The sequence below is a fragment of the Labrus bergylta genome, chromosome 10 (genome assembly GCF_963930695.1).
Source record: "Labrus bergylta chromosome 10, fLabBer1.1, whole genome shotgun sequence".
NCBI lineage: Eukaryota > Metazoa > Chordata > Actinopteri > Labriformes > Labridae > Labrus > Labrus bergylta.
Window position 1 is genome coordinate 15,608,267 of NC_089204.1, and position 25,955 is coordinate 15,634,221.

General features: G+C 38.9%; 1 protein-coding gene and 1 long non-coding RNA gene across 3 annotated transcripts in view; one reads left to right on the forward strand and one right to left on the reverse strand.

Annotated features, from left to right (window-relative positions):
• Window positions 1-942, reverse strand: LOC114920490 (uncharacterized). The gene is made up of 2 exons (XR_003808809.2): window positions 684-942; window positions 1-410 (listed from the first exon to the last, which is right to left on the reverse strand). It is a non-coding gene; the product is annotated as an uncharacterized lncRNA (long non-coding RNA).
• Window positions 291-25,955, forward strand: part of ugp2b (UDP-glucose pyrophosphorylase 2b) — a 27,966-nt gene continuing 2,301 nt past the window's right edge. Inside the window, exons 1-8 of one of the 2 annotated variants that reach the window (XM_020639050.3) lie at window positions 291-423; window positions 3,464-3,591; window positions 5,223-5,330; window positions 15,377-15,562; window positions 19,925-20,058; window positions 22,155-22,452; window positions 22,893-23,090; window positions 25,117-25,359. In XM_020639050.3, the coding sequence (XP_020494706.1) occupies window positions 3,493-3,591; window positions 5,223-5,330; window positions 15,377-15,562; window positions 19,925-20,058; window positions 22,155-22,452; window positions 22,893-23,090; window positions 25,117-25,359 (1,266 nt within the window). In that variant the 5' untranslated portion in view covers window positions 291-423; window positions 3,464-3,492. Of the gene's footprint in view, window positions 424-960; window positions 1,329-3,463; window positions 3,592-5,222; window positions 5,331-15,376; window positions 15,563-19,924; window positions 20,059-22,154; window positions 22,453-22,892; window positions 23,091-25,116; window positions 25,360-25,955 lie in introns of those variants that run through there. The other variant, XM_020639049.3, reaches the window with a different exon arrangement.

A 25,955-nucleotide genomic window follows, 5' to 3' on the forward strand; every position in this document is an offset into this window, starting at 1 on the left:
TTTTCAAAGGTAGACTATTTTTTTATTTGCGACATTTTGGGGCATTCTTTAACCCGGAACTGTCAGAAATCATATAGTACGTAGCTTAAATCTATTGGTAGTAAAATCTGCGTCACAACAAAAACAGCCTTTTGGTTGGCTGCCATCCACATGCAACGTTCCCATTCGCTTCTGTCCAGAATGGCACTGGTGTAAAATATCTTTTTTTTTTTTTAATCAGTTTTAACAATTTATTAAAGTTATATTTTGTGACGTCGAAAGGAAACATATGCCCGATATTTCAGGGTTAAATCCTTGTCGATTTTTGCAAAACATATTGTGTGCACCCCGCTGTCTCTTCTGAGGAATTTGCGTGGTCCTTCAAACCTGCAGGACCAGGCCGACCCATCGACTTTTCTTCCGCCAGCACCCTACAGTCACACAGTAAGAAACTGCTTTAAATAAAATAACATTGTATCACTTTGACACTTAGCAGCATCATTTTATTTTATTTTTTTACCCAAACCAGTAGACTGAGTAGACCAGTAGACTGTTGTATCTTCAAGTTGGCTACTGCGTATCCTTTTTTAGACATTTCTCGAAAACGGTGGTTTTTCCTCGTGTGTTGTTCATAGTACCTACGTTACCTTGAGTTGTCCTACCTTGTAGATAGTGTTTAAATTCATCATTTCCTGAGTACATACCGTCCCTCTCGGCCCATTAATCCATCAGTCATTCATTTCCGCAGTGTCTAGCCTCTGAAGTTCCCCTTCAGGCAGCTCATGCTTATGGACTCGGTAGTGTGCATCTTCCCGGTTAATAATTGACTGGATGTTAGACGCCAATGTAAGTGGACTCTGGTGCAGAAAACGGGCTCAAAAAATCGTTCGACTATGTAGCAATAGGGTAATAAAAACGAAAGCAGGGGGGCGAGGCAAAAAAAGGAACAAACATGACCAGAGGTTGGGAGTCACAGCCATGAGGATTTGTGACGTGGTTTACAGTATTGGGGTCGGAAAATAAGGGCAGAAAACGCAAGCACTAAAAGATCATGCAAGAGCAAATCCAGCTTCATGTGCCTGGGCGATGTTAGGCTGCTGTCCAAGAAGACAAGCGTGATAGGATCCTTGATTTTGATCGTGCCTTAAAATGTTTTTTACACATCTGAAGGAATGACCATTTGGCGCACAAGGCAGCTCAAGGAAACTTTTTGATATTTATCTACGTCTTTGTCAGTGACACCTCGTCTTTCACTGTGAATCCTCTGTTGGAATTCTTATTTTGACCGTCTCATTTGGTGTATTGGTGGTCAATATCTGGCAACTGAAACATGGCACTTTTTGTGAGCGGTAAGTAGTCTTATGGAGGATATAGTCAGCTCTTTACCTTAAGTAAATGACCGAAGCTGTGTTTATGTTTCTTAATTTAATTTCCACATTCTGAAGAACCAACGTTTTTAAATCTGTTTCTTCTCATAAGAAAACTTGAAGTTTGTCTCACATAGTTTATACTGACTCATTCATCACACATGTCAAAGTGTAAAACACTGCTCAATGCCTTAATGAGAAGTATTTATAGTCTTGAGTTATACAATGGCCATTGTACTATGAAACTTTCAGACAGCTCAGTTGACAAGTCAAAAGTCTATACATTATGACATCGAGCATTTCACTTCTTTACACTTCCTTTTAGCTGTTTTGATCCATTACGAATTCCTTTTTCTGAGGTTAAGTTAATGTCTTAACCTTTGATCTACTAGAATTCAAACAAGTACTTTCAGCTTAAGACAGTACGAAAATTAAAAAATAAAAGCCTAACTATTCTAATTATTAGATGTGAAATAATGGCATTTAAAACATGTGATTAAATATGTGATTACATTCATCGAAACAAAAAAAACTCCTTTTAAATGTTAGGGTAAGAAAATCAGTTACCCAATATGTTGGTCTGTTTGCATTAGGATGGAAATATCAGATCAAGGGCTTCACTTGTATTCATGATACAACCTTGAAGTTTGAATCCTCAAAGTGCTCAACAATTACAATAATTACAGTACAATGTTTAATTTAATAATGAACTGTCTTTTTCCTAATCAGTAAATACTCTCAAAAGATCATCTAGTAAAAGTCACAACTGTTTTAGAAACAGTTTTTTCAAATCTAGCAAATTTTGAATGCCATTTGTTGTTCATTATCCAAGTTATAGATGAACCATTTCTACATTTAATAACATAGTTTCTTTATGAATCAATAGATTCAAAGATGTATCATTGACAAAGTCACACTTACAGTTCACACTTTTGTTGTCCTTAATGAAACAAGTTAGTGTTATACCAAACCTGTACATTTCTTTTAGCTGTAGAAGCCAGTCAGTGGTGAAGAGGGATTGGTGTTGTCTCATTTTACCCAAGAGGTTAATTCCCTATAATGTCATTATATCTCTGGTTCCAGAAGCGGTGAATGCTTCTGTCGTGAAATTTCTCCAGGTCATAAATATACTATTACCATTACAATGAGAAATGAGTCACTGCTTACTGAATCCTGTTTGATTATCCTAAACTTGTCAGGCTTTGTGTTCTTTCATCGTCTGATCTGCAGATGACTATGACTTGTGTTTAGCAATAACCGAAGATAATTAGACTGTAATTGAAATATTTAGGCTCAGAATTGCTTTGTGTACAGATATGATTAATTGTCCCTGTCGTATTGACAGAGACGCAATGACTAAGAGCTTTTCTAGTTTCTGTCTTTGCTTTATGTAATACCATAGTCTGATTATTATTATTATGTTTAAGGCTGATACATAACAATAACAATCAAGCATCAAAAACACAGCGCAACAACAGTTCTTCTTCTGACCACTGTGTTTGAATTTAAAAGTTGAAAAACTAACTACCTGATGGTGAAAACCAGCTTGAAATGATCTCTGCCGTTTCTGTACTGTGATGACCAAACATCCAGCCTGTACACTATCATAGTTTAATGACGCTTAGAGATATCATTTTTTTGAACATGTTGTTACGCCCCACCGCCCTCCTTCAGAAGATTATCTTTGTTTTCAATCACTGAGATAACAGGTTCTAAAATGATTCCAGATATATAGCAGACCTATTACATCACTGCAGTTTAAGAGATCCACCCTCTGACATTGCTTTATTCCTGTAGTGTAGTAATAATCATGTGGTATCATATAAAACAGTTACAGATTGCAAATTACTACTATTTATAGTAATTTATTATTTTATTTACATAACATATAAGGAAAACAATGGAAATGTAATCGTGACATCAAAGCGTACAAGCTAAGGCCATTCATTACCTAAAATAAAAGTTGACCTCTGTGAGTTTTACGTCAAACAAATGTGAATTTTGAGATCAAGAGGAATATCTTTACCCCTCACTTATCTGTTTGTTCTCAGCATTTTAAAACCGTGTCTCACATCATCTAAGTGTTAAACCTTGTCCCACACCTTTCCCCCTTCCAGGTCTGAGTAAAGGAGAGCCTGACAGAGGGATGGCTCAGTTCCAGGAAATGATGCGGCAGCAGCTGGAGAGCTCCATGCACTCAGAGCTGGAGAAACTTCTGGACACCACAACAGGCGCAGAGAGAGAGGTAGCACAAAAAATCTCTCTCTCCCCCCCCTCTGTTTCTCTCTCTCTCTGTCTGTCTGTCTGTCTCCTACCCTCTGTTTCTCTCTGAACATCTGGTTGTGATTTTAAGGGTTGTTTGGTCACACATAACTACTTGGAAAACACAGACGTGACACATACTGCAGCACAGTGCCAATGAGAGTTCCACCTATGGCTTACAAGCACGTATTTGCGTAAGTCAACGTCATTCAAATTTGAAGGCAAGGTTTTCATGCAAGTTTTTATCATAACTTAACTAACCATTAGAGGCCCCAAGCCAAAATTTGACCATGTAGACTTATACTGTTAGCCCAAAACGGATTCTTGTCTCGGGGGTAGTCACTCCCAAGCCAAAACAGCAAATTATTGAAAGCGACTTTGTAATATTTAAACGGTCTCCTATAAAGAGTTATCATTATTTATTCCTTTGGTATGAAACAACCACAGCCCTTGAGACAAAGCTGTTAGTTTATAATCTCATCATTACCACTTGGGGTTTGGCAGCTGCCTCCTTTAGACATTATCCAGGCTCTTTCAAACTCCCAGGAATCACAAAAGATGTATTTTATACAGTAAGAGAAGAGGTTAGTGAGTAAACTCAGGCGTGACCAGTACTTCATACACAATTAAATGTAAGGGTTTTCAAAGAGAAGTCTTGTACTTCACCAATAGTTATGTAAGGTAAATGGAAGTCTGCACAGCCGTAGAGTAGAGTACACACTTACTTACAAAGTGGTTGGACTGACTGTTAACAGTCATTCAGATTTTGGATGTAGTTCCTGTTATATGACTTCCTTGTTAAACACAGATCGTATCTGAAAGAGTGTTTCCTTGCTACAGCTTAGAAATGAAATCTAGTGAAGTGCTAAGATTTTACTGCATTCTTATCTGCCTACTGAAAGAATAAAATGTGTCATACACAAGGAATACTAGTCATTGGAAATGATAATGGTCTCAGGTAACCAAAGGTAGCTCTAAATACTTATGGCTGTATCCTCAAAATTCAATACACCAGAAGAACTGAAGTGGAGCGGGTTCATCAACTCAAATGTTATAGCTAATGTGTTTCACAGTTTAAGGTCTGGGTATAGATACATATTTCACTTCAGTGACGGCTTCAGATGGAAGAGATTAAATCTCAGGTCTCACTGGTCCATATAACCAAACCCACTTAACCTGACTGATGGTGTTTTATGGCTTTCCATGATTACAGCAATACAATTGTTTCGATTCCTTGATTACTGGCTCCACTGTTAGAAAATTGGTATGAGGAGAAATGCACTGCATTCAAAAGATTATGGCTAATGATACAAGAAGGAAAGGCTTTTTTTTAAATTTAAAACCACACTGTCAATCATTTATGCCTAAAATGTTATAAATGTTTACTAAATGAGAAAAATTGAAGGTAGAGGTCCGCAATGTGCAAAGGTTTCTGGTACTTTGTCTAAATGACTTAGTTGTAAAAACCTTGTCAGTAATAGGTGCACTTTGAGAAGCCATTAGTACTTTTTTTGTGAATTACGACTACGGTTGGGCAGTCATGTATCAGTGAGTTGATAAATATGAGTCTGCCTCTGGGATGAATAACCTACAGCCAAAATCTTTATTTTGCAGGTGTCCAGGAAAGACTTTGAGGGGTTCAAGAACCTGTTCCACAGATTTCTGCAAGTGAAAGGGCCTTCAGTAGAGTGGACAAAGATACAAAGACCTCCAGAGGACTCGGTAAGTCTTGTTTGTTGAGTTTTTGTGTGTTTGTTTTAATATGAGAGAATGTGGGCATTGTTTAGAGAGAGAGATCAAAAGTGTTGGATTGATGGCCCATACAACAGCTTTTGTCTTTGGGAGTAGTTCTGCATGTCTTTTGTGTTGTCTAGTCAGGAGAACAATTAGCCTGAATGCACCAGAAAGTAATTAACATCAAACTAGGACTGAATGCACAATGAAGGGAATTTTAAAATCAGTGACAATTTTGGCCTTCCCAGGATCAAAGACCCGTGACTGACAGCGATTATAAACGTCTAAAATACATGCTCAGCCTGCTCAAAACTCTTTTTGGTTGTTCATTGAAAATGTTTACCTTACCTTATTGTGTTGGGTTGACTATCATGTATTCTCTACCTTTTATTAATGTCTGTTAACTTTCCAATTTTGTCAGCTTAACATGCTTGATAGCTACAATTATGGTGCATCGACCAGAAGGAAAATCTGGCACCGTGCACAATGCATCTTTATACTTTTGAGTAACTGGTGTGTTTTTATTCTGGGGGTCAGAAAGAGGCTGAGACAACAGCTTTGGATATGTGTCTGCCTAATTGTATTCCATTCTTATTCATTTTCTTACACTGTGGATGTGGACTTTATGAACTACTTAAGACTTTGCAAAGGCTGTTAGTTTTAAGGTGGGCTCCTTTTACAAGCCCTCAGGGTTTTTATTATCACGCCTGTTTTATATGTACATGTCTATTTCTGGGTTTATTTGTGTCAATCTTTTCTTTGCACATAGGGAGCAGTTACAGCAATCAATATCCTTCTCATAATAATGTTCCAGAAACAGATTCATTTGACATACTACATCATAAAGAAAAAAAAAAGTTATAACAGAATGGGTTTTAAACAGGAGAAAGTATATGCCACAACGATTGTAGATAGAAATCCGGGATCCCTACTTTGATATAAAAGGCAACAGTGTTTTAAATAGTGAGGCTCATAACCAAATGCCAGGCAAACTTTTAACCACGTCAAATGTCAATGTCTGGATATAATAAGAGCATGAGTGGACTGTGGAGTGATTCATTATCCTTTGTTGTTCGAACTATTACAAACAAAACTGATGTTATGTAAAGAGTTAATATCAGTTAAGCCAAATAAAAGGTCAATACTTTCCAAGTCAAAGCTGCCTTATCAGCATGTCAGTGGCTTGACTCTTGCATCAGGGTTTTTATCAACTGGGACTATTGGAACCTGATCCTGATCCAGTCAATTACAAACCGTTTGTAGGCTGTACATTTAATATTTACAGAGCAAACTATGGGGGTAGCACTTACAAAGTCAATCCAAGTGCAGAGTCAGCATTGTTTCTCTGAGCAGGATTTCCTTTCCACATTTATGCAGCATTTTAGTTTTTAGTCCCAGGGGATTTCCTCAGGGCTTCTCCTACTGTTTCCTGAACAACAGGTTTGTCTGCTTTGTGTTAACTTCAGAGTACATGAAAAGTGCACAAGTAGTTGATTCCATTTAATCTTGAGGAATGACAATAAACCTGAACTCAAAATGTATTTTCAGTCAAAATGTTAAGCAGGGGGCAGGCAGCACTGAAGAAAAGTCAGTCTGAAGACGCAGACTTCTCAATTTCAAACTCTGAGAAAGATCTTCCTTTCTTTTCACAGTGACTTTAGGCAGAAATCTCCCAAAGATATTGTTAGAGCTTAAATTATAAAGCCCTTGAGAAAGGGACATTACTTAGGAGAAAATCTTGCATGCGCAGAGACACCATAGTGAGAAATATAAAATGAATCAGATGTATTTATTTTTAAATCACTGTGAAGTAAAAGCTGGATGCTTGTTTACTGCCTCTCTACACTGAGGCTGTAAGAGAAGAATTGACGTGTTTTTATTTTGTTGTTATGGTAGAAAGTATTACTCACAAAGAACTGAACCACTGCAGCTGTGAGTTGGTAAAGGGTAAAATCAAATTGAAGACATGCTTAGAAAAAGTCAAATCTTACAGTGAAGAAACGAGAGGCAAAGTATGGATTTTGATGAAGAGACTTTTATCTGCGCTCTGTTAGCAGTGGTGCTGAAACCTTCAGTTTAACTGTTGGTGGACTTGGAGATCATCCATGTAATGACATACTGTAATTCCTCAAAGCCTAAGCCTGAGATCTACAGCACAGAATAATTTATTAAGTTTTATTAGGACAGTAAAATAATTACATTTTCAACTTATCAGATTCTTCAGCCTCTGCCGCTGTCTTTCCCTGAAGTACACCAGTCACACGACCAATAATACTTTGATTAGTGAACTGTTTTAAGTTGTTATTAAACTAATATAGAAAACGTTAGATTAATTATATGTTGCACATGGTTTTAATTTTGGTTCTACATCAGCTTCCATAAATTAGTCCCAGTGTCACATGATTAAACACTCAGCAAACCTGTATCCTGTACAGCGTTCAAACCAGTTTGATATGTGACCATTTGCAAATTGTAACCTTGCGTTGTATCTCAAAATGTGATTTTTAGTTTACGAATGAAAACCATTTGTCTAAAGGCTCATGATTTGACTTGATTTTTATAAGAGAAGAGCCATTTGTGAGGTCAGTCAACCCTGCAGTGATTTGAGGTGAGCCGCTGAAGGGGGAAATGGCCCGATGTGACCCAGAGAGATGTTTTGAACACTTTGTCAGTCAGATGAACTAAAAGTGAAAGCGACAGGAAATGATGAAATAAGTGTTTCTGAAACCTATGACACGTTAAAATTGAAGTCATGTCTACTTTCAGCCTTGCATCATAGGTCAAGCTCTTAGTTTGGATGTGAGTTATAAGCTGTTAAACTAAAATATGACTTCTACAGCAACACTAAAGGCATGCCATGCAAATGTGTTTTTTAAATAGATGCTACCATTAGCTTTCAATCTTCAATTAATAATGTATAATCATTAAATGGGAAAATAATTAAGCATATCCTTACTAACCCTTAAGAACCAGTTTTGACTGTAGTAATGGTTAGCTTCAATGTGAATTTATATGTTACCATAGCAATGACCATATATAGTCATTATAGACATAGCAATATAGGTTTTGTCTAAACCTATTTTATATGTGAAGTAATTTGAGAATTTCAGCAAATAACAACATTGTGTGTGATTGTGAGAAGGGTCTAAAACTGTGGCTTTTAACAAAGTTTGGAAACATGTAGTGCTTTTGTAAGACATGCTGGTGTCCCTCAAAAATATGCCTGCTGAAGTTAAAATATATCAATCAATCACATTTATTTATAAAGAACATTTAAAAACAGCAACAGCTGACCTAAGTGCTGTACATGAGACAAGAGAGCAATACAGATTAAAAAACAAAGCAAAAATAAAAATAACAAGGCAAAACTCACACATACATGTTTGCCTACACAGATGCACACAGAATACTAACAATATAATTAGACAATAATATTAAGACATTTGATTGAAGTACATTTTGTAAGAAGTATAAGCAACCTAACTAGGACTCAAAGGCCAACGTATAGAAGTGTGTTTTGAGGTGGGACTTAAAAGATTCCACAGAGGGTCAGACCTGACTGTTGTGTAGGGGCTGAGTAGATCAGTAATATAAGAGGGTGCCAGGCCATCTAGTGCTTTAAAAACAAACAATGCAACCTTAAAATCAATTCCTGAATCGACTGTGAGGAGGAGGTCATAATGGACTTTTAGTAAGGCGGACTCAGGTCGCAGGTTGTAGATTTCATGTTAAAAAATAGTTTCTTAAAGTGAGGGGAGAGTGAGGGGGAGCAAATAAGAGAGACAGAAACATGCGAATGCTTTCAATTTTACCAGTGAAGAATTTCAAGAAGTTGTCACATTAACGGCACACCTTGGGTGATTCTGGTAGACGGACAGATGAGATAATTTATATGTTATGGTAGTTCTTTAAAATATTTCAGAGAAATGTTTTGCTCTTGCTGCCTTAAGTGCTTGCTGGTACCTTAACAGCTGGTCCTTTAAGATATCATAGGAAATCTGGAGCTTATCCTGCGTCCATTTCCGCTTTTACGACAATCGCTCCTTAAGGCTCTAGTTGTGTCAGTGAGCCAAGGTTGAGATTTTTTTTTTTTTTTTTGATTTAAAGGGAGCAATGGCCTCTAGAATGGAGGAGCAGGTGGAATTAAATAAGGTAGTGAGTTCCTCTGTGCGGAGCTCGGGAGGTGAGGCCTCAATGATGTGAATGTTTGGGGCAGCTATGAGGGCTGTTGAAAAAATACTAGCAGTAGAGGAGTTAATGTGGCGAGAGCAGAGAACAGGAAGGAGAACAGTTGACTGAGAAACAGGTCGAGAAACATTAAACATAATTACACTGTGATCTGAGAGGTGAGGGTCAATTATTTCCATATTAAAAACAGGACAACCAGTTGTCAAAAATAACCAAGTGTGTGCCCAAGTTTATGGGTGGGACCAGTTACATGCTGTGTGAAATTAAAAGTTTCAATTAAATTAAGAAATTCACCAACCAGTGGTTTGGAAGGACAGCGCACATGGATATTAAAATCACCAAGAATCAGCACGCTGTCATATTTTGACATTATCTGAGACAAGAGGTCTGCAAATTGAGGAAAAAAGATGTTAACAGGTTTAAGAGGGCGATATGCCAAGATAATTAACAAAGGGTGTGCCGTCCATACTTTAAGAACCTGTACTTCAAAACTGGAGAAACGACCCAGCGGTAGGCAGGTTTTTGTGTTTTTGGGTCACGGTGAAACCTTTGTGAGATTCTCACAGGTGTGGTGGAACTGCGTGAACCTTGATCGAGATTGAGATCGACAGAGGCGTGAGGTGGAAATTATACTTTGTATGATTTACTGCCAATTCACACATACTCTGTGCGCGCCGCGGTCCGTCAGCGCCGCACACTACGTTGTACTTAGCTGCCACTCTAGTCTATCATTGTGTTCACACAGCGCGCGCTGCGGTCCGTCTCCGGCGCGAGACACCGGCGGCACTGCGCTCTGCTCCGTTTCAAATATGCAGCGAGTCTATTTTCGCCGGAGTACGCTGCAGGCACGCGTCACGCTGGACAGAATATGACAGACCGGACAGGAAGTGAGACAAGGAAACGCACAGAGCATCCGGTCAATTTCAAAATAAAACACAATATACGGACTCGCGATCGTATTTTTCATCACTTTGTCAACATTACGTCAAAACAGGCAACAAATTAACAACAATTCATCCTCAGAAAGACAAAGCAACATGTTGTTTGCATGTTTTTCTCTTTATTCCCGCGGGATCTTGTAGTTCTCCTGTGATGTGTCATGGGTGCGCTCCACTGCGCTGACGTCCCAGAAATGATCCCAGAGTCTGATGGCTTAGACTTTTGGTTCACAGATACATTACAATAAGATAATCGGATTCTAAAAGTGTAATGTAAAAAGCTGATGATCAAAACATGAAAAAAACAAGGTAAAATACCAAACACTGTCTGAGCTTCCGACTGACGTACAAAGACGCCGGCGATATATAATAATAATAATGAATTGACATGGAGTGTAAGAGCTGATATGAAAAAAAGATTAGACTCATTTTAACAAAAAGATTGTTGTTGTCGGCTCTGATAACAATCTCAGATTTTTTGAGTATCAATAATGCCATTAAAATAAAATAAAAAAGCCTCATGAAAAAGATTGATCTGTATAATTTCTACATTTTTTACATTGAAACACATAAAAAGAAATTTCCTGCACACTGTCATTTCACTGCTGCACTCCTGTTCTACAGGCTCCTGCTGAGCAGGAATTCTGAGTCAGTAGAAAAGAAACCTGTATTTCTTGATATTACCTTATTATCCTCTCTAATTACTTTGCTCTCTCATAGAGTCAGTCTGGGTCCTGTCAGAGTAGTTGTGCATTAGTTGTCCACGTCTACTTCTGTCTCACTGAACATTGACAAAACTCCCTCACTTGCTTTTTGTCCCGGCATCGGACTCTTTAATCAAACACGCACATCCCCGAAACAAAGCCTGTCTTTTTCCTCTCTAGACTGCAGCAGCTGCTTCACTCCCAAATTCTGGGCTGCCTCATTAATTTTTACAGACTCAAATGCTAGAGAGTGAAAGAGGGAGAGAGAGAAGATAACAGACGGAGAAAGGCAGAGGGAAAGATGAATGGAGAGCAAAATTGAGAGTTACGTAAAGAGAGACTGAGGCAAAGAGGAGATGTGGAGGGATGAGTGTAAGTTAGAGAGAAAATGACAGGAGAAACACAGTAAAGAGCATACAGGCTTGTGTGAGAGTTCAAGAAATAGAAGATAAGAAAGTAAACTGAACTTCTTTTTTTTAGATTCACAGTTTAAGACAGCCTCTGGATTTAGAATCTCTCCCATCCAAATGAATTATTCAGTAGCTTTTTGGTCTATAAAGCCAGTTTTGACTCAGATTGACCACTAGCTTCCACAGCTAGTGAAAATGACAGGTTGACCTGCTGCAGTAATCATTTATTGGTATATTTTTACCTCTTCTTTTTTTAATCAGGAGAGGCAATACTTGGAGAGGAGAGGGTGGATGGTCCAAATAAATATATGATTTGAGGAATAGTTATAAAATCCAAACTATTTTTGTACCAGGCTGTAAAGTGTTTCATTTTATTGTTAAGGTTATCTTTTGTATATGAACTTTAACTTTAATTTGACTCCCTTTTTACCTAACCCCAAGTGGCCGCTCAAGAAACTGCACTAGTTTAAACTTTCCTGTTAGCTTTATATATCAGACCTGCGGTTGCACGAGATTAACAAAGTATACTGTAGTGTAGGAAACTAGACATTTATAATGATTACTTAGCTCTGTTACACTGGTAACTGAAAACTTAAGCTTCCTTGCAGGAATGTTGTTCTTCCAGCAGACAAAACAGAAACTGGAAGGGTTGGATACGTGTGAAAAGGAGGTGTGCATGTACGTGTGTGTGTGTGCTGGATTTAAACGTGGTTTTGAACTGACTCATGCAGTCTGATGGGTCACTGGTTTGGCCTGCTCTGTCAGTTACATTGACAGCATGAAGACTTAATTATGATACATGGTGTTCTTGTACATAACCCTTTATTGGTGTTTAATCTTACAGTTTTACTAACATTTTCTGAATTGTAATGATGCTGTGGCATTACATGTCCAAGGAAAGGGGTTTACCGCAGCTCAAATGATGTGCTGATTTTTTCAGGGAACCATTAGAATTTCGAAAGGACAGAATGTAGTCCTCTTCTCTCTTATTATCGAGGACAAACTCCTCGATAATAAGGTTTATTTGAGACCAACCCTACACATTTCTCATTATTATCATGTAAATGTATATCATGTAAGGATGTTTATGAATAAAATGCAGGTGTTTGTTTTATATACACACATTTTCTCTTGTATCTTATGTGACTGTCAGGCAGCCCCTCTTTATAAGCTCTGCTTTAGTAGATATCCATCACACAACAGAAAAAACTTTAAGCCAGAGGCCAGAGTACATATTCCATTACCAACGTTAGTCAACAGAGTAACATATTGTGCAATTCTTCTACTGAAATGTGATGACAGTATAGTTTGTCGCCAGTCATGCGGACATCTTCTCCGCTCCACTGATACTGATTACTTTTCTGTACAAACCATATTTTATTTGTAAAACATTTTGAATCCCTCCTGGTGTGTGTCTTTGTCAATCCAAAACTATACTCATTGCCTGGCTCTGTTATCTTGAGGTAAAATATCCTCCAAGGTACAGCAGCTATCTGTCAAAGTCAAAAGTAAAAGTAGTATGGATAAGTTTGCACCAAAACTGATTTCAAAGAATTAAAAATAATACAACTATTACTAAGCACAATGTTTGTTTAGTTCTCTAGAGCTGTACCAAAACTGATGACAGTATCAGAAATGTCCAATGACTTGTTCTTTTTCTCCAAAATAAAACCCTACATAGAAAATATTGCTGCCACTAGCAACTCCTGTTTTTGACCAATACAAAGAACACCTTTTAGTCACATATTCATCTTACAGTAGAGCAGTGCTAGCAATGTGTAATGTGCCCATGCACCAAAATGTTTTATAATCAATCAAATGATTTTCATTGGTTGGTTTGAAAAATGTGGACAACACCCATATAGATTTGCAGACCAAAAGCCTGATAAGTGCCATGATGACAGGTATGGTCAAACTTGCAAATAGTCCCAAGTTGTAAATAAGTCCAAAAGAAAATCAGTGTTTTCAGTCAGTATTTTTGATTATAGCTTCATGGAAAAAAAAAAAAAAGAGCGAATCTTCACAACACTTCACAGCTTTGGATGAGTACTCTGTGTCTGCCAATACTCAAGTCTAGGTATATGAATGAGTATGTGGAAAGAAAAATTATACTGCAACATCTGTTGTTCCCTGCAGACCACTCAGTGTTGTGTTAATGTGGCTGGAGTGGCTAGCTACACACAAAAGGCATATGTTTTGCCAAGAAAAAAAAAAGCAATGAACTTCTACAAATGGAAGTAGTTTAACTTTGGGGGTACAGGGGGGGGGATGTGGATCCCAGCTGTAAGACATTTTGTACAATTTAACAACAAATACACCTCTGTTACCTCTTTAGTCACTCTATAATCTTTTTCATTTTCCAATGACTGCAGGGATTTGAATAAGTCAAGACTGTGTTATTCGTTAATAGTGTTCGTCATCATTCAGCATACCTTTCCTGAAAGTTATGTGTAAAACCTTTTGACCATGAAACGTCATTGTCCTCCGTGAAGAATGTTTCTATCTGAAGGACAGACATAAAACAGCAGCTGTATCCAGGTTGCCCGTTGTATTTGTAACTTCAGACTACATGTCATGTGAGGTGAAGGGATGAGGAGTTGTGAGTAGAGGGGGGGATGGTAAACGTCATAGGAGAGACCGTCTGTTTCCATCAGAAGGTCTGCTGTGTGTCCGCTGTCATTGGTAGGCATTTCTGTGCTTTTAGCAGGAAAGGACACAGGATCTGTTTTTGCTGCTTACACACACACACACACTCACACACACACACACACACACACCAAACGCACACACATCAGCTAAAAATCTCCTTTAAGAACACAAGCAAATTCATTGCAGAGCTAGCTTTGAGCAGTGACATACTCCTAACAACAAAAAGCTGTTGTAACATCTGGTTAGTATTTGCTGTCCCTGGATGCCTCTGCACGTTGCTCCGAGTTTTTTTTTTTTATATGATTCCAAAAATTCCTCCTGAAAGAACGGAGTCATTCAAACAAAAGAAACTTTAAGAAGCACACCACCAGTGGGGAAGCAATTTCTGCTGCTGCAACACTTTGAGTTCGATGTTAACTTTCAATACATGTTTTTTAAAGAATTTGTATCAGGAACTATCCTTTGGTTCACTGTAGTTCATGCTGTAATCATCACATCCTCTTTCATATCCTCCCTTCACTCCTTTCTGCTCTGTGGGAGATAATAAAAGACGTCAATACATGATCTGTGAATATGCTGATGTGAGAGCTGTAGTATCGACTGCGAAATGGGGCTTCACAGACACACACACACTTGCACACACACATACCATACAGCAGAAGTGCTAAAGACCACTTTTAAAGCAGGCTGTGTACATTCATTCATTTTTACGTCTATTATCTACACCATTGATGCAAACACGTGAAACATAATGTATCATGTGTCTTCTCTGTTTTTTTAATTCATGCATTTAACATTTCCTTTCTAGTTTTGAAAAAGCTTTTCGCTGCAGTAGAAGTCAATGGTTTGTGATATTTTCACTTGTCCGCTTCAGTTTAGCCCATTACATTGCCAATATAGAAATGAATGAGTCCATACATAAAGCAGTTACCGTCACTTTTTTTTTACAGCTGCAAGGACTAAAAAAATAACTTGACATCACTGTTGATTTAGTGTGCAGAAACACTACGATTACACTTTGTAGTGAAAGGATAAATTGCAGTAAAACTTAAAGACACAGTTGAGGGGATGATTTTAAGAACTATTTAGTGGTTCACCTGCTGTTCGTCTGACCCTCTGGCTCTGCCTCATCTCTTTTCCTTCAGATCCAGCCCTATGATAAGATTGCGGCCAGAGGTCTGCCGGACAACGTCGCTGACTGCCTCAACAAACTAGTGGTGGTGAAGCTGAACGGAGGCCTGGGGACCAGCATGGGATGTAAGGGCCCCAAGAGCCTGATCAGCGTCCGCAACGAGAACACCTTCTTGGACCTCACTGTGCAGCAGATAGAGGTACAGAAAGCCTATGAATGCCTCACTTCAAGGCCTTGAAAGAACATATGACAAACAATATCACCCAACCTTGAAGGGTTGTTGTTCAGCAGCTCTGAAGAAGAGATTCTAGTGTGTAAAAAAAGTTTGGCGGGGGAAAGCCAACTAAGCCAACTGTTTCTAAGTATTTCTATTGTCAGAAAATGGGTTTTTGTTGATCGTTACATGTTGTCCTTTAATTTGCCAACCTTACAGCTGCTCACCAAAATGAAAGAGAAAAAAAAAAAAAGAGTTAAGGATTTTTTAAAAGAATCATTGTGGATGTCTTTCTGGGTATTGTCCATGGCACAGTCAAACCCATGGCTGACAGCGCTGTAAACCTGCCCTCTTCAGTGCAGGCTGATGTAAATCACATGGATACAACATTCTCTGATGCTTCAACTTCAGTTGGCCCCGCCATGAGCTTGAAAACCTCGTCTTCTTCTGCTAGCAGTGTGAACACCAGCCCTCTAGTCTGGGCACTGACTGTTCCCTGGTCACCATTGTGCAATTAGCTCAACCTGTCTGTCAGCAACCTCCATAAATCAAACAACTACAAGACATCAGAGAGAGTGAATGACATCAGTAAATCTGTTAACCTTATAATTATAGTGTACAGTTAAATCAATCTATAAACATGTGCTTTTTTTAGATCAATGGGACAGGTTTCCAGAAACATTTACATGATAATCACGTTGTTATTGTGTGCCTGTTGAAGGATGAGTGAAAGATGACTTGTACCTTCTACTATTGTACACATGCGCTTCTATTTTAACATCAGCTTCATTCTTCAAAGAACAATAGTTCATTTTTCTTTTCTTGGGGGGTTTATCAACACTAAGGTTTGGAATCGCAGCTTAATATCACCATACAATGCGAGATATGTGGAATGACGGTAAAATTCTGTATTGATGAACAATGTAGAGACATGACTCAGAAATATATAAAATGTCATTGTGTTGACGAATAGATAGAGGTGTCACAGAATTGCCTGCTGCTGTTCAGGAAGGCTTCACAGTGTGTACGCTTCGTGGGTTCCTCACATTGCACTGCGAACAGCACTTCTTTAAGAAACACTACTGTGGTTGAGTTTTGGCAGCAGGATTGAAAGTCATATTTTGATCTACGCAGAGCAGAGGTGTGGAGTTCACAGCAAGAGAACTGAAGGAAGGAAAGAATGTCTGTAATGTGAGAATGGGTGGGACAGGGGAGCAGGAAGTGATTTACCATATGATGCAATACAAACCTCTGCTGTGCTGTTTTGCTATGATGTAGTGATGTTTGAATAATGTCTGTGTCTCAGTCTGCTTTTGAATTGAGTTCTGGTAGTCTCAAGATGGGAAGTTAGACTTATTTATTTATCGCAGCAGGATATAAAAGACTGAAACTATTTATTTTTCAGAGGATTTAGGGGGTGAAACAAAACCACCACTGCCTTTTTGTCAGCAACATTTGAAAACATGTTAAAGCTGCATGCAAAATGATTCCTCCAGGATCAAGCTCCTTTATACTTTATGTATCTGAGGGGCAGGGGGAAAGACATTAGTTGTTGTTATTTGTTTATTTGGGGTTTTTTTAGGGACTGAAGGTCTTTTGAGAGGAGTTCAGTCAGTGTGATGTATATGTAGTGTGCCTGTGGTGAGTTGTAGTGAAAAAGGATCTGTTGCAGGCGGGCAGGTCTGCAGGAGTTGGCAAGGAAACAGAGGAGGCTGTGTGCAGGAGGAGAGGAGTGGGTCTGAACATGTGTGTGTGTGTAGATTTTTGTGCCTGATCATACATCAAGATCATTTAAAAAAAAAAGAGTGCATGTATGTACCATATTAACAGTGAATGTGTTCATTCACCTTGGTTCATTCATGTTCTGAAGTTTAGAAATAATGGCAGTTTTTGAAAAGTTTTTGGGATACATTTCAGAGAGTAAATGAACAGAGTAAAGTTTTAGGGCAGCTTCAGTATCGCAAAATCTGCCTTGAGATGATGATGCCAGAGGATGGAGTGTACAGGGTTGTGTAATTGAGGTTACGTGGGGGGATGTGTGGCTACCTAGTGTTTGCGTTTCATAACATCCCCATGGGACGCTCCTCTCCTGCTGACACACTGCTCTCTGTGTCCGAGACGCCGCTCCACATTTTTCTGCTCGGGTCTGGTCAGATTACTTACTGACTGAATTGGCCTATTTAGAAGTGAGAAAATGGATCCTATAGACGCACCTGCACAGCCACACACACTCACGTATCCATAACCCTTTAGCTGCCGGACTGCCTCCATGCACATTTATTTGGAACACTTCTGTTTCAGAGAGCTGTACATTTTTTATTTGAGCTCGAAGTGTAAGATTGAAAAGGCGCCCCCTGGCTGCTGAAGATTGAACTGCTTTCTCCCTGAAACCTGTTCATGAGGTGGCAGTTTTTAGCCTTGGATGCAAGACCTTGAACAGGGTGTCTTAAAGGTACAGAGCAATTTTAAGATCAGCTATCTGGAACAGTTCTTAAATAATGAGGTGAGAACTTTTCCAGATATCCCGACCTTTGGGTGTAGCCAAAAACGTTGAAAAGCTTGTAATATTGAAGCACTCTTTTCTTTCAATTATGTCTATACATTTTCAGATGAGCTTGCTTTTTAAACTTACTCATAGTGATGATCTACTGGCTGTTTGAGGTTATTTTAAAATTCATTCTTTAGAACTAGAGATTCAGTCGATGTGTGTTGATCATCTGATTCAATTAGATTAATCAGCAGAAGTTTAGATCACATTTTTTTATTAGTCTTTAATAAAAAAAGAACAAAAACTCACTGGGTGTTGTTAACATGTGATTTCCATTTGCAGTATTAAACTAAATATATATATTGGTTTTCAAATTGGTTCAAAATGACAAGATATCTGAATAAGTCAGATTGATTTTAAGGTAAATTTTCACCCAATAAAAAAATGATTCCAGAGAATTTACAGGTGTATTACGAACAATTAAAATAGCGTGCTTTTGCGGCTGTCCTTATGTATTGAACTTTGAGTCATTTTAGGTTCTTGAAAAAAATTGGGGGTTGAGCATTTCTCCTTCATCTAGCTAATCCATGGTGTCCATGGTAACTGAAGAATATAATAATATAATTAAGCTTGATTTGCTGCATAAAAACAGGCTGAAACATCAGACTATTAAAACCCTTTTGTAGACTTGTTTAACTGACAGTTTGATCCCTGGCTTGTTGCACTTTAACAAATGATGCGCCTGACAAATACAGGGGAAGAAGTTACCCCTGCAGTTTTATCGTTCGCTCTTCATTATTGAGTGATGAACAGCCTTTATGGTGCTATCACGTCTGTATCGGTTATGCTGTCTATGTTTTCTGATCTGTGATGAAATTAAACGTTGTGTCATCATGTTGAACATCCAGAAGAAAGTGCTCTGTCTCCATAGTTCACTTAGTAGTGCGGTTTCTGCAGCACATGAGACAGAGATGGTCGGCACTACAGTTTATAATCAAATAACCTGCTCGTGACGTCCATCTTTGTAATTTGTTTAAGAAAGGTTTGGGCTTGTGTTAATTTTAACGACCCTTAAGTGTGTTTAGAATGTGTGTTTGAGGTTGACGAGTGAAAAATGTGTTTACAGAGCTCTTCAACATCCTGAAGTGTTCTTAGTTTTCCACACAAAGGTGTGCGCAGGATAAACACCGTCACATAGCTGAACAGCTTGTTGAAGCATTCTTAATGAGAAGTGAAGGCCAGCTAACGTCCATCCTGCTTTATTCAAGGCAAAATGTTTTCTCAGAGGAGTTTTTTAGGGTCTCATAATCTCTTGATTTTTGTCACTGGCTTGAAATTCCACCCTTTTGGTTCTTACCCCCGTCGTCTTCCTGATTTATATTTGATTTCTCACCCCTCTTTTCTATTAACTTTAACTTTCTCTTATCTTGGTTTAAAAAAAGACTTCCATTGCTCCCGGGGCACTACTTTCCTGCTTTGTATTCAGTCTAATCACATGATCAAGTAACAGAGAGAAAGTCAGGAAACTGCCTCTTGTGTTGTTCTTCTTAGTACTCATTTTGTGGTTAAATGATCGAGGAATTCAAATATATATTTTGTTAACTCTAAGCGTCAAAACATATCCCCACTTTCATAAAACAAAGTAAAAAGCTGTCACATGTATTTAAAGATAAACTCAACAATAAAAAGTTTGCTGCTATCAACATTCAACAATAATTCTTATTTCTATCAACTATGATTATCTTCATATATTAACACTACAGGCGGTATCAATTAAGCATAATACAAATATAGAAACAAATGTAATAATCTGTATAAATAATGCTAAAGCTTTTTTTTTTTTTTTTTATGTTCCTCAGCACCTGAACAAGACATACAACACCGACGTGCCCCTGGTCCTCATGAACTCTTTCAACACAGATGAAGACACAAAGAAGATCCTGCAGAAGTACACACACCACCGTGTCAAGATCCACACCTTTAACCAGAGCAGGTAAGAAAACACACTAATGACACAGGGGTTTATTGGTAAATAAAAATCTATGGTTATGTATTGTCTTTGACCCTGAATTTGTCCCCTCAACCGTTGACTCTGTGTTTTGTTTTACCAACACTGTGTGTTATCTCGAGACGCTTTACTAATACATAAAACATGCGTATCAGTTTGAGCAGATCCTTTCACTGCCACTCTGATGCCACAATTGATCCCAAGCAAGCAAATCTGAGTTGGCTGAAGTGAGAAAGCACCAAGATGTAATCATTAGAATTCACCTTGATCGAGTGGGAGGGGGTGGTGACGATAATGTCTTGTGACCAGTTTACGGAGCATAGACTGTATACATGTGACCGCTACGATCTCCGTGCACATAATTTTACATCTGCATTGCGTTTTCTATTCACCAGTATGTTCTTCTTCGTTCTTTAGTTGATATTGTGATTCTTTTGAAAGACTTACAGCATTGATGTAAAGGCAGTGTTCTCATTAAAGTGTCGCATATCGGACTCTGTTGCTTCATCCGCCTACTACCTGTCTTTTTTTCCCTCAGTCCTCCTGAACAATCTTGATATTTTCAGGAGTGCATATTTGAAAACAGTGTTAAAGGAGGAATTACAAAGAGAAAAAACTCACTGCTTAGGTCTGTGTAAGACTCAAATTGGACTTTTAAACTTTTGACATAACGATGTAAGAACGGTTCCTTCTGAGGCAGAACGTTTTGTTTTTTCCTTTTCTTGGATCAAATGTTTCACAGATTTGGGGTCAGAGATGACACCAAACCTTTGAAGTCTGCGACTGCACATCAAATCCACTTATCTGAAACATCTTCACAGAAGCGTTGGCTGGAATTAAACCTCAATTAAAAACTCTTGGACTGTGCGGCTCCTCTCACCTGACCAGCTCATTTGTGCTCTGAAGTATCCTCAAACTGCCAAAACCTGAGCCGGGTACCCGCCCCTATCTCTTCCTTATTACGGGCTTGGTAACTCAGCCTGACGCAGATCCTTCTTACAAACCCTTTGATCAGTTTTAATGCAGAAAACCTTGATGGCTCTTTGGCTTGTTGCCTCATTTGCCTTCTTGGAAAAACTTATACCTCCTGACGAGGTTGTTTGAAGTCCTGTAGTGATAAGAGAAGAAGAAATTTACATGGCACCTGGCAGGCTATTTGCTTGCAAAGTTTCCCTGGCTTTACCTATGATGCCTGTTTTCCCTATTAACATGTCGAGAGTGAGATTCACAGCTCTGCAGTGGGTGACTATTATGAGTCAGTGTGTTATTTTACTTACGTAGAATTATATACTTCTATATATATGCTTAAGCTGATTTGTTTCCATATTAAATAATAAGATCACCTGTAAATTTGTGTTTTGGTTCAGACCCCCTGCTCTAATTAGAAATCATTTTAATTAAAATATTGATCTGTTTTCGAAGCATAAATAACCTTATCATTGGTACCAAATACCAGATGGAGAAAGCTAGCAACTTGCTGATGAATATTTCAATAGCTTAAGAGTCTGATATTTACTTGGGGAGTTGGAGGAGATCGTAGCGGCTGCAGCGTCAGAATCACATTGCGGCACACCTTTTAAGTTGAATCATGACTCCATTCATGACTTCCTCTGTCATCCAAACCCACGATCATCTCATGATATGGTGGAGGGCATCCACAGTTCCCCGCGCGGTCTGAATCTGTCTTCTTGGATGGGCATTTGTAGAGTCCAAGTCGCCAGTGAAGAGGAAGAATCTGGAGAAGAACGGCAGTGTTACGTTGGCATAGAGCGCGTTGTTAAATCTGTGCTGTAGCCTTTTTGTGTGCCTGATCCAAAATTAAATCATGTCAAATCGGCTACATGATAAAAACCAGTGCTACATGAAGAATAGATATTGGACAAAGGTCAGAATCGGCCCCTTTGCTCAAAAACCCCAATATTAACTCTTATCTTTTATCAATGTATAGATGGTGGTGTTAAATTCTCTGGAAATTCAAAAAGTCTTTTGAGTGTAATCAGAAAATTAATTATGTTATTAAGTTATCATCTAGCAGAAATTCTGTTAACATAATGGCTGATCATTTTCCTCCTACTGTCCAGGTACCCTCGTGTCAACAAAGAGTCCCTTCTCCCTGTGTCCACCACCTTGAGCATGAACGGGCAGAGCGCCGAAGGCTGGTATCCTCCAGGGCACGGCGACATCTACGCCAGCTTCTACAACTCGGGCCTGTTGGACCAGCTGATCGCGCAGGGCAAAGAGTACATCTTTGTGTCCAACATCGACAACCTGGGAGCCACCGTGGACCTCCACATCCTGCACCACCTGGTCAGCCAGCCCAATGGCAAGCGCTGCGAGTTCATCATGGAGGTGACTGATAAGACACGGGCAGACGTCAAGGTAGGATCTGTTGAAAACAAGTTTTAGTTTGTGATGTTTTATGTTTACAAGATTTGAGGTACGTGTGTTTGGTTTATAGAACAGTGTTTTATTGCAGACAGAAGACATCTTTACATAAACGCAATCAAAACAAATAACAGTATAGTGGTGATGCGTTTACCATACGTTGTAAACAAAGAGATTCAAACTGAGAACAATTGGAGATTATACTTAATTTAACATTGCTATGGTTGTAAAAAATGACACATTTATGATCCCTTATTTTGTTCATTATGCAGTTGAGTATAGTTTTTCTTGCAGTACCTTTAACTGAATGAATAACCCCCCTTTAGGAAATCATTATTTCTCAAATACAATTGTAATATATTGTGCTAAGTTGTAAAGTCAATCACTCACACACACTGAATGAGTTTTAAAATCGCTGACTCGTTGATTTTCAGGGTGGCACGCTGATCCAGTATGACGGAAAACTGCGTCTGCTGGAGATCGCACAGGTCCCCAAGTCCCATGTGGACGAATTCAAATCAGTTTCAAAGTTCAAGATCTTCAACACCAACAACCTGTGGCTCTCGCTGCCCGCGATCAAGAGGCTGCAGGAGCAGAAAGCGATGGATCTGGAGATCATAGTCAACCCCAAGGTGAGTAGAGGGGCAACAGTGAAGGGAAAATGATGAAAACAGTATGAACACCCATGAGGCATAGAAGAAGTAGCTGGCTTTACGTACAGTTAGCTTTAGTTCAGTGAAATACAGAACAAAACACATGTTGACATAACCAACTTAATTACTCAGATGTTGGATTAGTTGCAGAAGAGACTTATGAAAAAGTAACTTCTAAGGATTTGCATCTGTTACCATGTGGTGGAAACACTCACTGCAACATTACAAAGATTTTGGTGACTAAGCCTGATTAAAACAGCTTTCATCAAACGGCCTCCATCAGGACAACAAACAAGTCTTATCTCTGTTATGTCAGCAGCAGAGTAAACCAAACCAAGCTTGTTTTCCCTTCAATCATGTAGTAACATGATGTAAAGATTTTGAGAGCTTTCTCTCAGGACTACTAGTTATTGTAGATTGGGCCAATCACCAACAGGATCAGCATCAGCATGATGCAGCATGAGGCTCCATGTTTATCCTTTACCAAAGGTCTTGGTCATTTATAAAGCAGAGTAGACAACAGATCTGACTAGATGTTATTTTGGTTGTCTTCACTCGGGGGCACAACACACACACACACACACACAAAAGTGGAAGGGTAGGTCGCCAGCGTAATGAATTCCCTGCACAATCATCTTTGCTTTTCTTGGCCTTTAGTTGTAATTTTCCAGCCCCAGGTTACAGATTGCACCATGACATCGCAAGTGTTATGTCACTAGTGACGAGTTGTGTGTGGCTTTACATAAGTGTGCGGTCCCATTAAGGTACGAGTGTGTCACTAAACTTGGAGAGTCAAAGGATGATTGTGAAACTGTGTGCACTTCAGTTAAAAAAGAGGCACTTAAGATAAAAGCCTCCAGAAAGTGTGGAATGTTAACTCTCTCTGATAGTTATACCTGTGACCTGGTATAATATGTTGTTATATCACTGTTGTCATGGGAATCCTTCCAGAGTCTAATTTTAGCTCACAGTGTTCAACTTCTCCGTTTAAGGAAAAAATGAGCGCTTCCTAAACTTGAGCATGAGGGTGAAGAAGCTCGGTGTGGCTGCTCTGAGACGGAGTAATGCTTAGTGCTATCATGCTGATGTTTAGCAGGTGAAACTTAGTTTAGCCTTTTAGCATACCTACATTTACTGATTAGAATTAAACACAAACTCAGGATGAAGGAGACTTCCTCAATGTGGGAGGTATTTGTTTGTTCTTTTGTTTACCTTGGTCAAAATCAGAAGTTTCACCAGGTGATTGCACGAGAGGAAAGGTCAAGTGTTTATCAGAGTAATTCTGACTACCTCAAGAAAGTGAGGTATTTCAGTGAGGACTACAATAGCAAACCAACAGACAGACTTTCCAATAGACCCCGTCTTTAAGGTAAATTCTGTAGGTTTTCGTCAAACTGGTTCAAATATATGAGCACTGAAATGACATAAATATGAAATACTTTGTGCACTTCCCCACTTTGTTTTTTCCCTTGTTTTCTACATTGGTTTGTATGTAAATGTGCTTTGTATTTATGTCATATATAAGACAATGTTTTTTAAAATTCTCCCTGAGATGATATTGGTATGAACCTGAGGTCATTTGATCTCATGCTGGGGTTCTATCTCCAGCCTCTCCTCCTGCTCTGGACTATCGGGATAGTAACCTTTGACTGAACGTGAACTACAAATAGCACATGAGCTGTATTGTACCGGCCTAGATGACATGTCTGTTCTGTTCTACAGTGTAACAATGAAACTATAATCATTGCTTCCAGATAATGCCAGAATGTTTAATGGCTTCCAAAATGTAGAGGTTACATTTGCAAATTGTCCTGCTGTTTTCTTTTCAAAGAAAGGTTGTGTTGAATGAGGTGTGGGGTATTTTTCCTCCTTGTGGCTCATTAATGTATCGAGAGATTCAGAGAAGGAAGACAGTGAAGAAACTTCCTCTTAGTTTGAGACGTGACACTGTTTTCGCACAATAACCAAAACGCCCCTGTTCCTCTCTCCTGTTGTTTGTCATCAGACGCTTGATGGAGGACTGAACGTTGTCCAGTTGGAGACGGCTGTCGGAGCGGCCATCAAATGCTTCGACAACGCCCTGGGCATCAACGTACCTCGAAGCCGCTTCCTGCCCGTCAAGACCACATCAGACCTGCTGCTGGTCATGTCCAACCTGTACAGCCTGGACGCCGGCTCGCTCACAATGAGCCCCAAGAGAGAGTTCCCAACAACGCCGCACGTCAAACTGGGCAGCTCCTTCACAAATGTAACTATAGCAGGCAGCTGTGGTTATATAGAAGAGAATGGGGCACTCTTTATTGACAGGGACCTTTTTTTTTTAAAACAACCTTGGCTCGGTAGAAAAATGAAAGAGCTGGTTCATCCAAATGACAAATAATAAATGCAATTTTCTCGTTTTCCTACAAGAATGTGTAAGTTGATAAAGGTGGATCTGGTGGAGAAGATTACCATTAGCACAAAGCATCAACAGGTTGTGTTTAAAACGTGTCTTTTTGGAAAAGCAATACCTTAAATTGATTTTTTTTCAACTTAATTTTTCCTTCAGTCAGTCCCATGGATGAATCCTTTCTCAAGTTCATTTTCTAATTCAGTTTGGTAACTAACTAATATCTGTACTGTATGACAAATTACAGGTTACATTTCTGGTATTCAAAATAACATATTTAAATGTGTTGTTGTATGTGTAGCATTGGATTAGATTTGATCTAAATAAAACCTGAAAATCAGATAAAGTAAATATAAATGTTTTCCCAAGGGATGAATAGGGATGAATTCATTCAAACAGATCCCTAAAGGTGTCACCCACTGACAGTAAAACGTTTATAAAAACCTTCCTGTCCG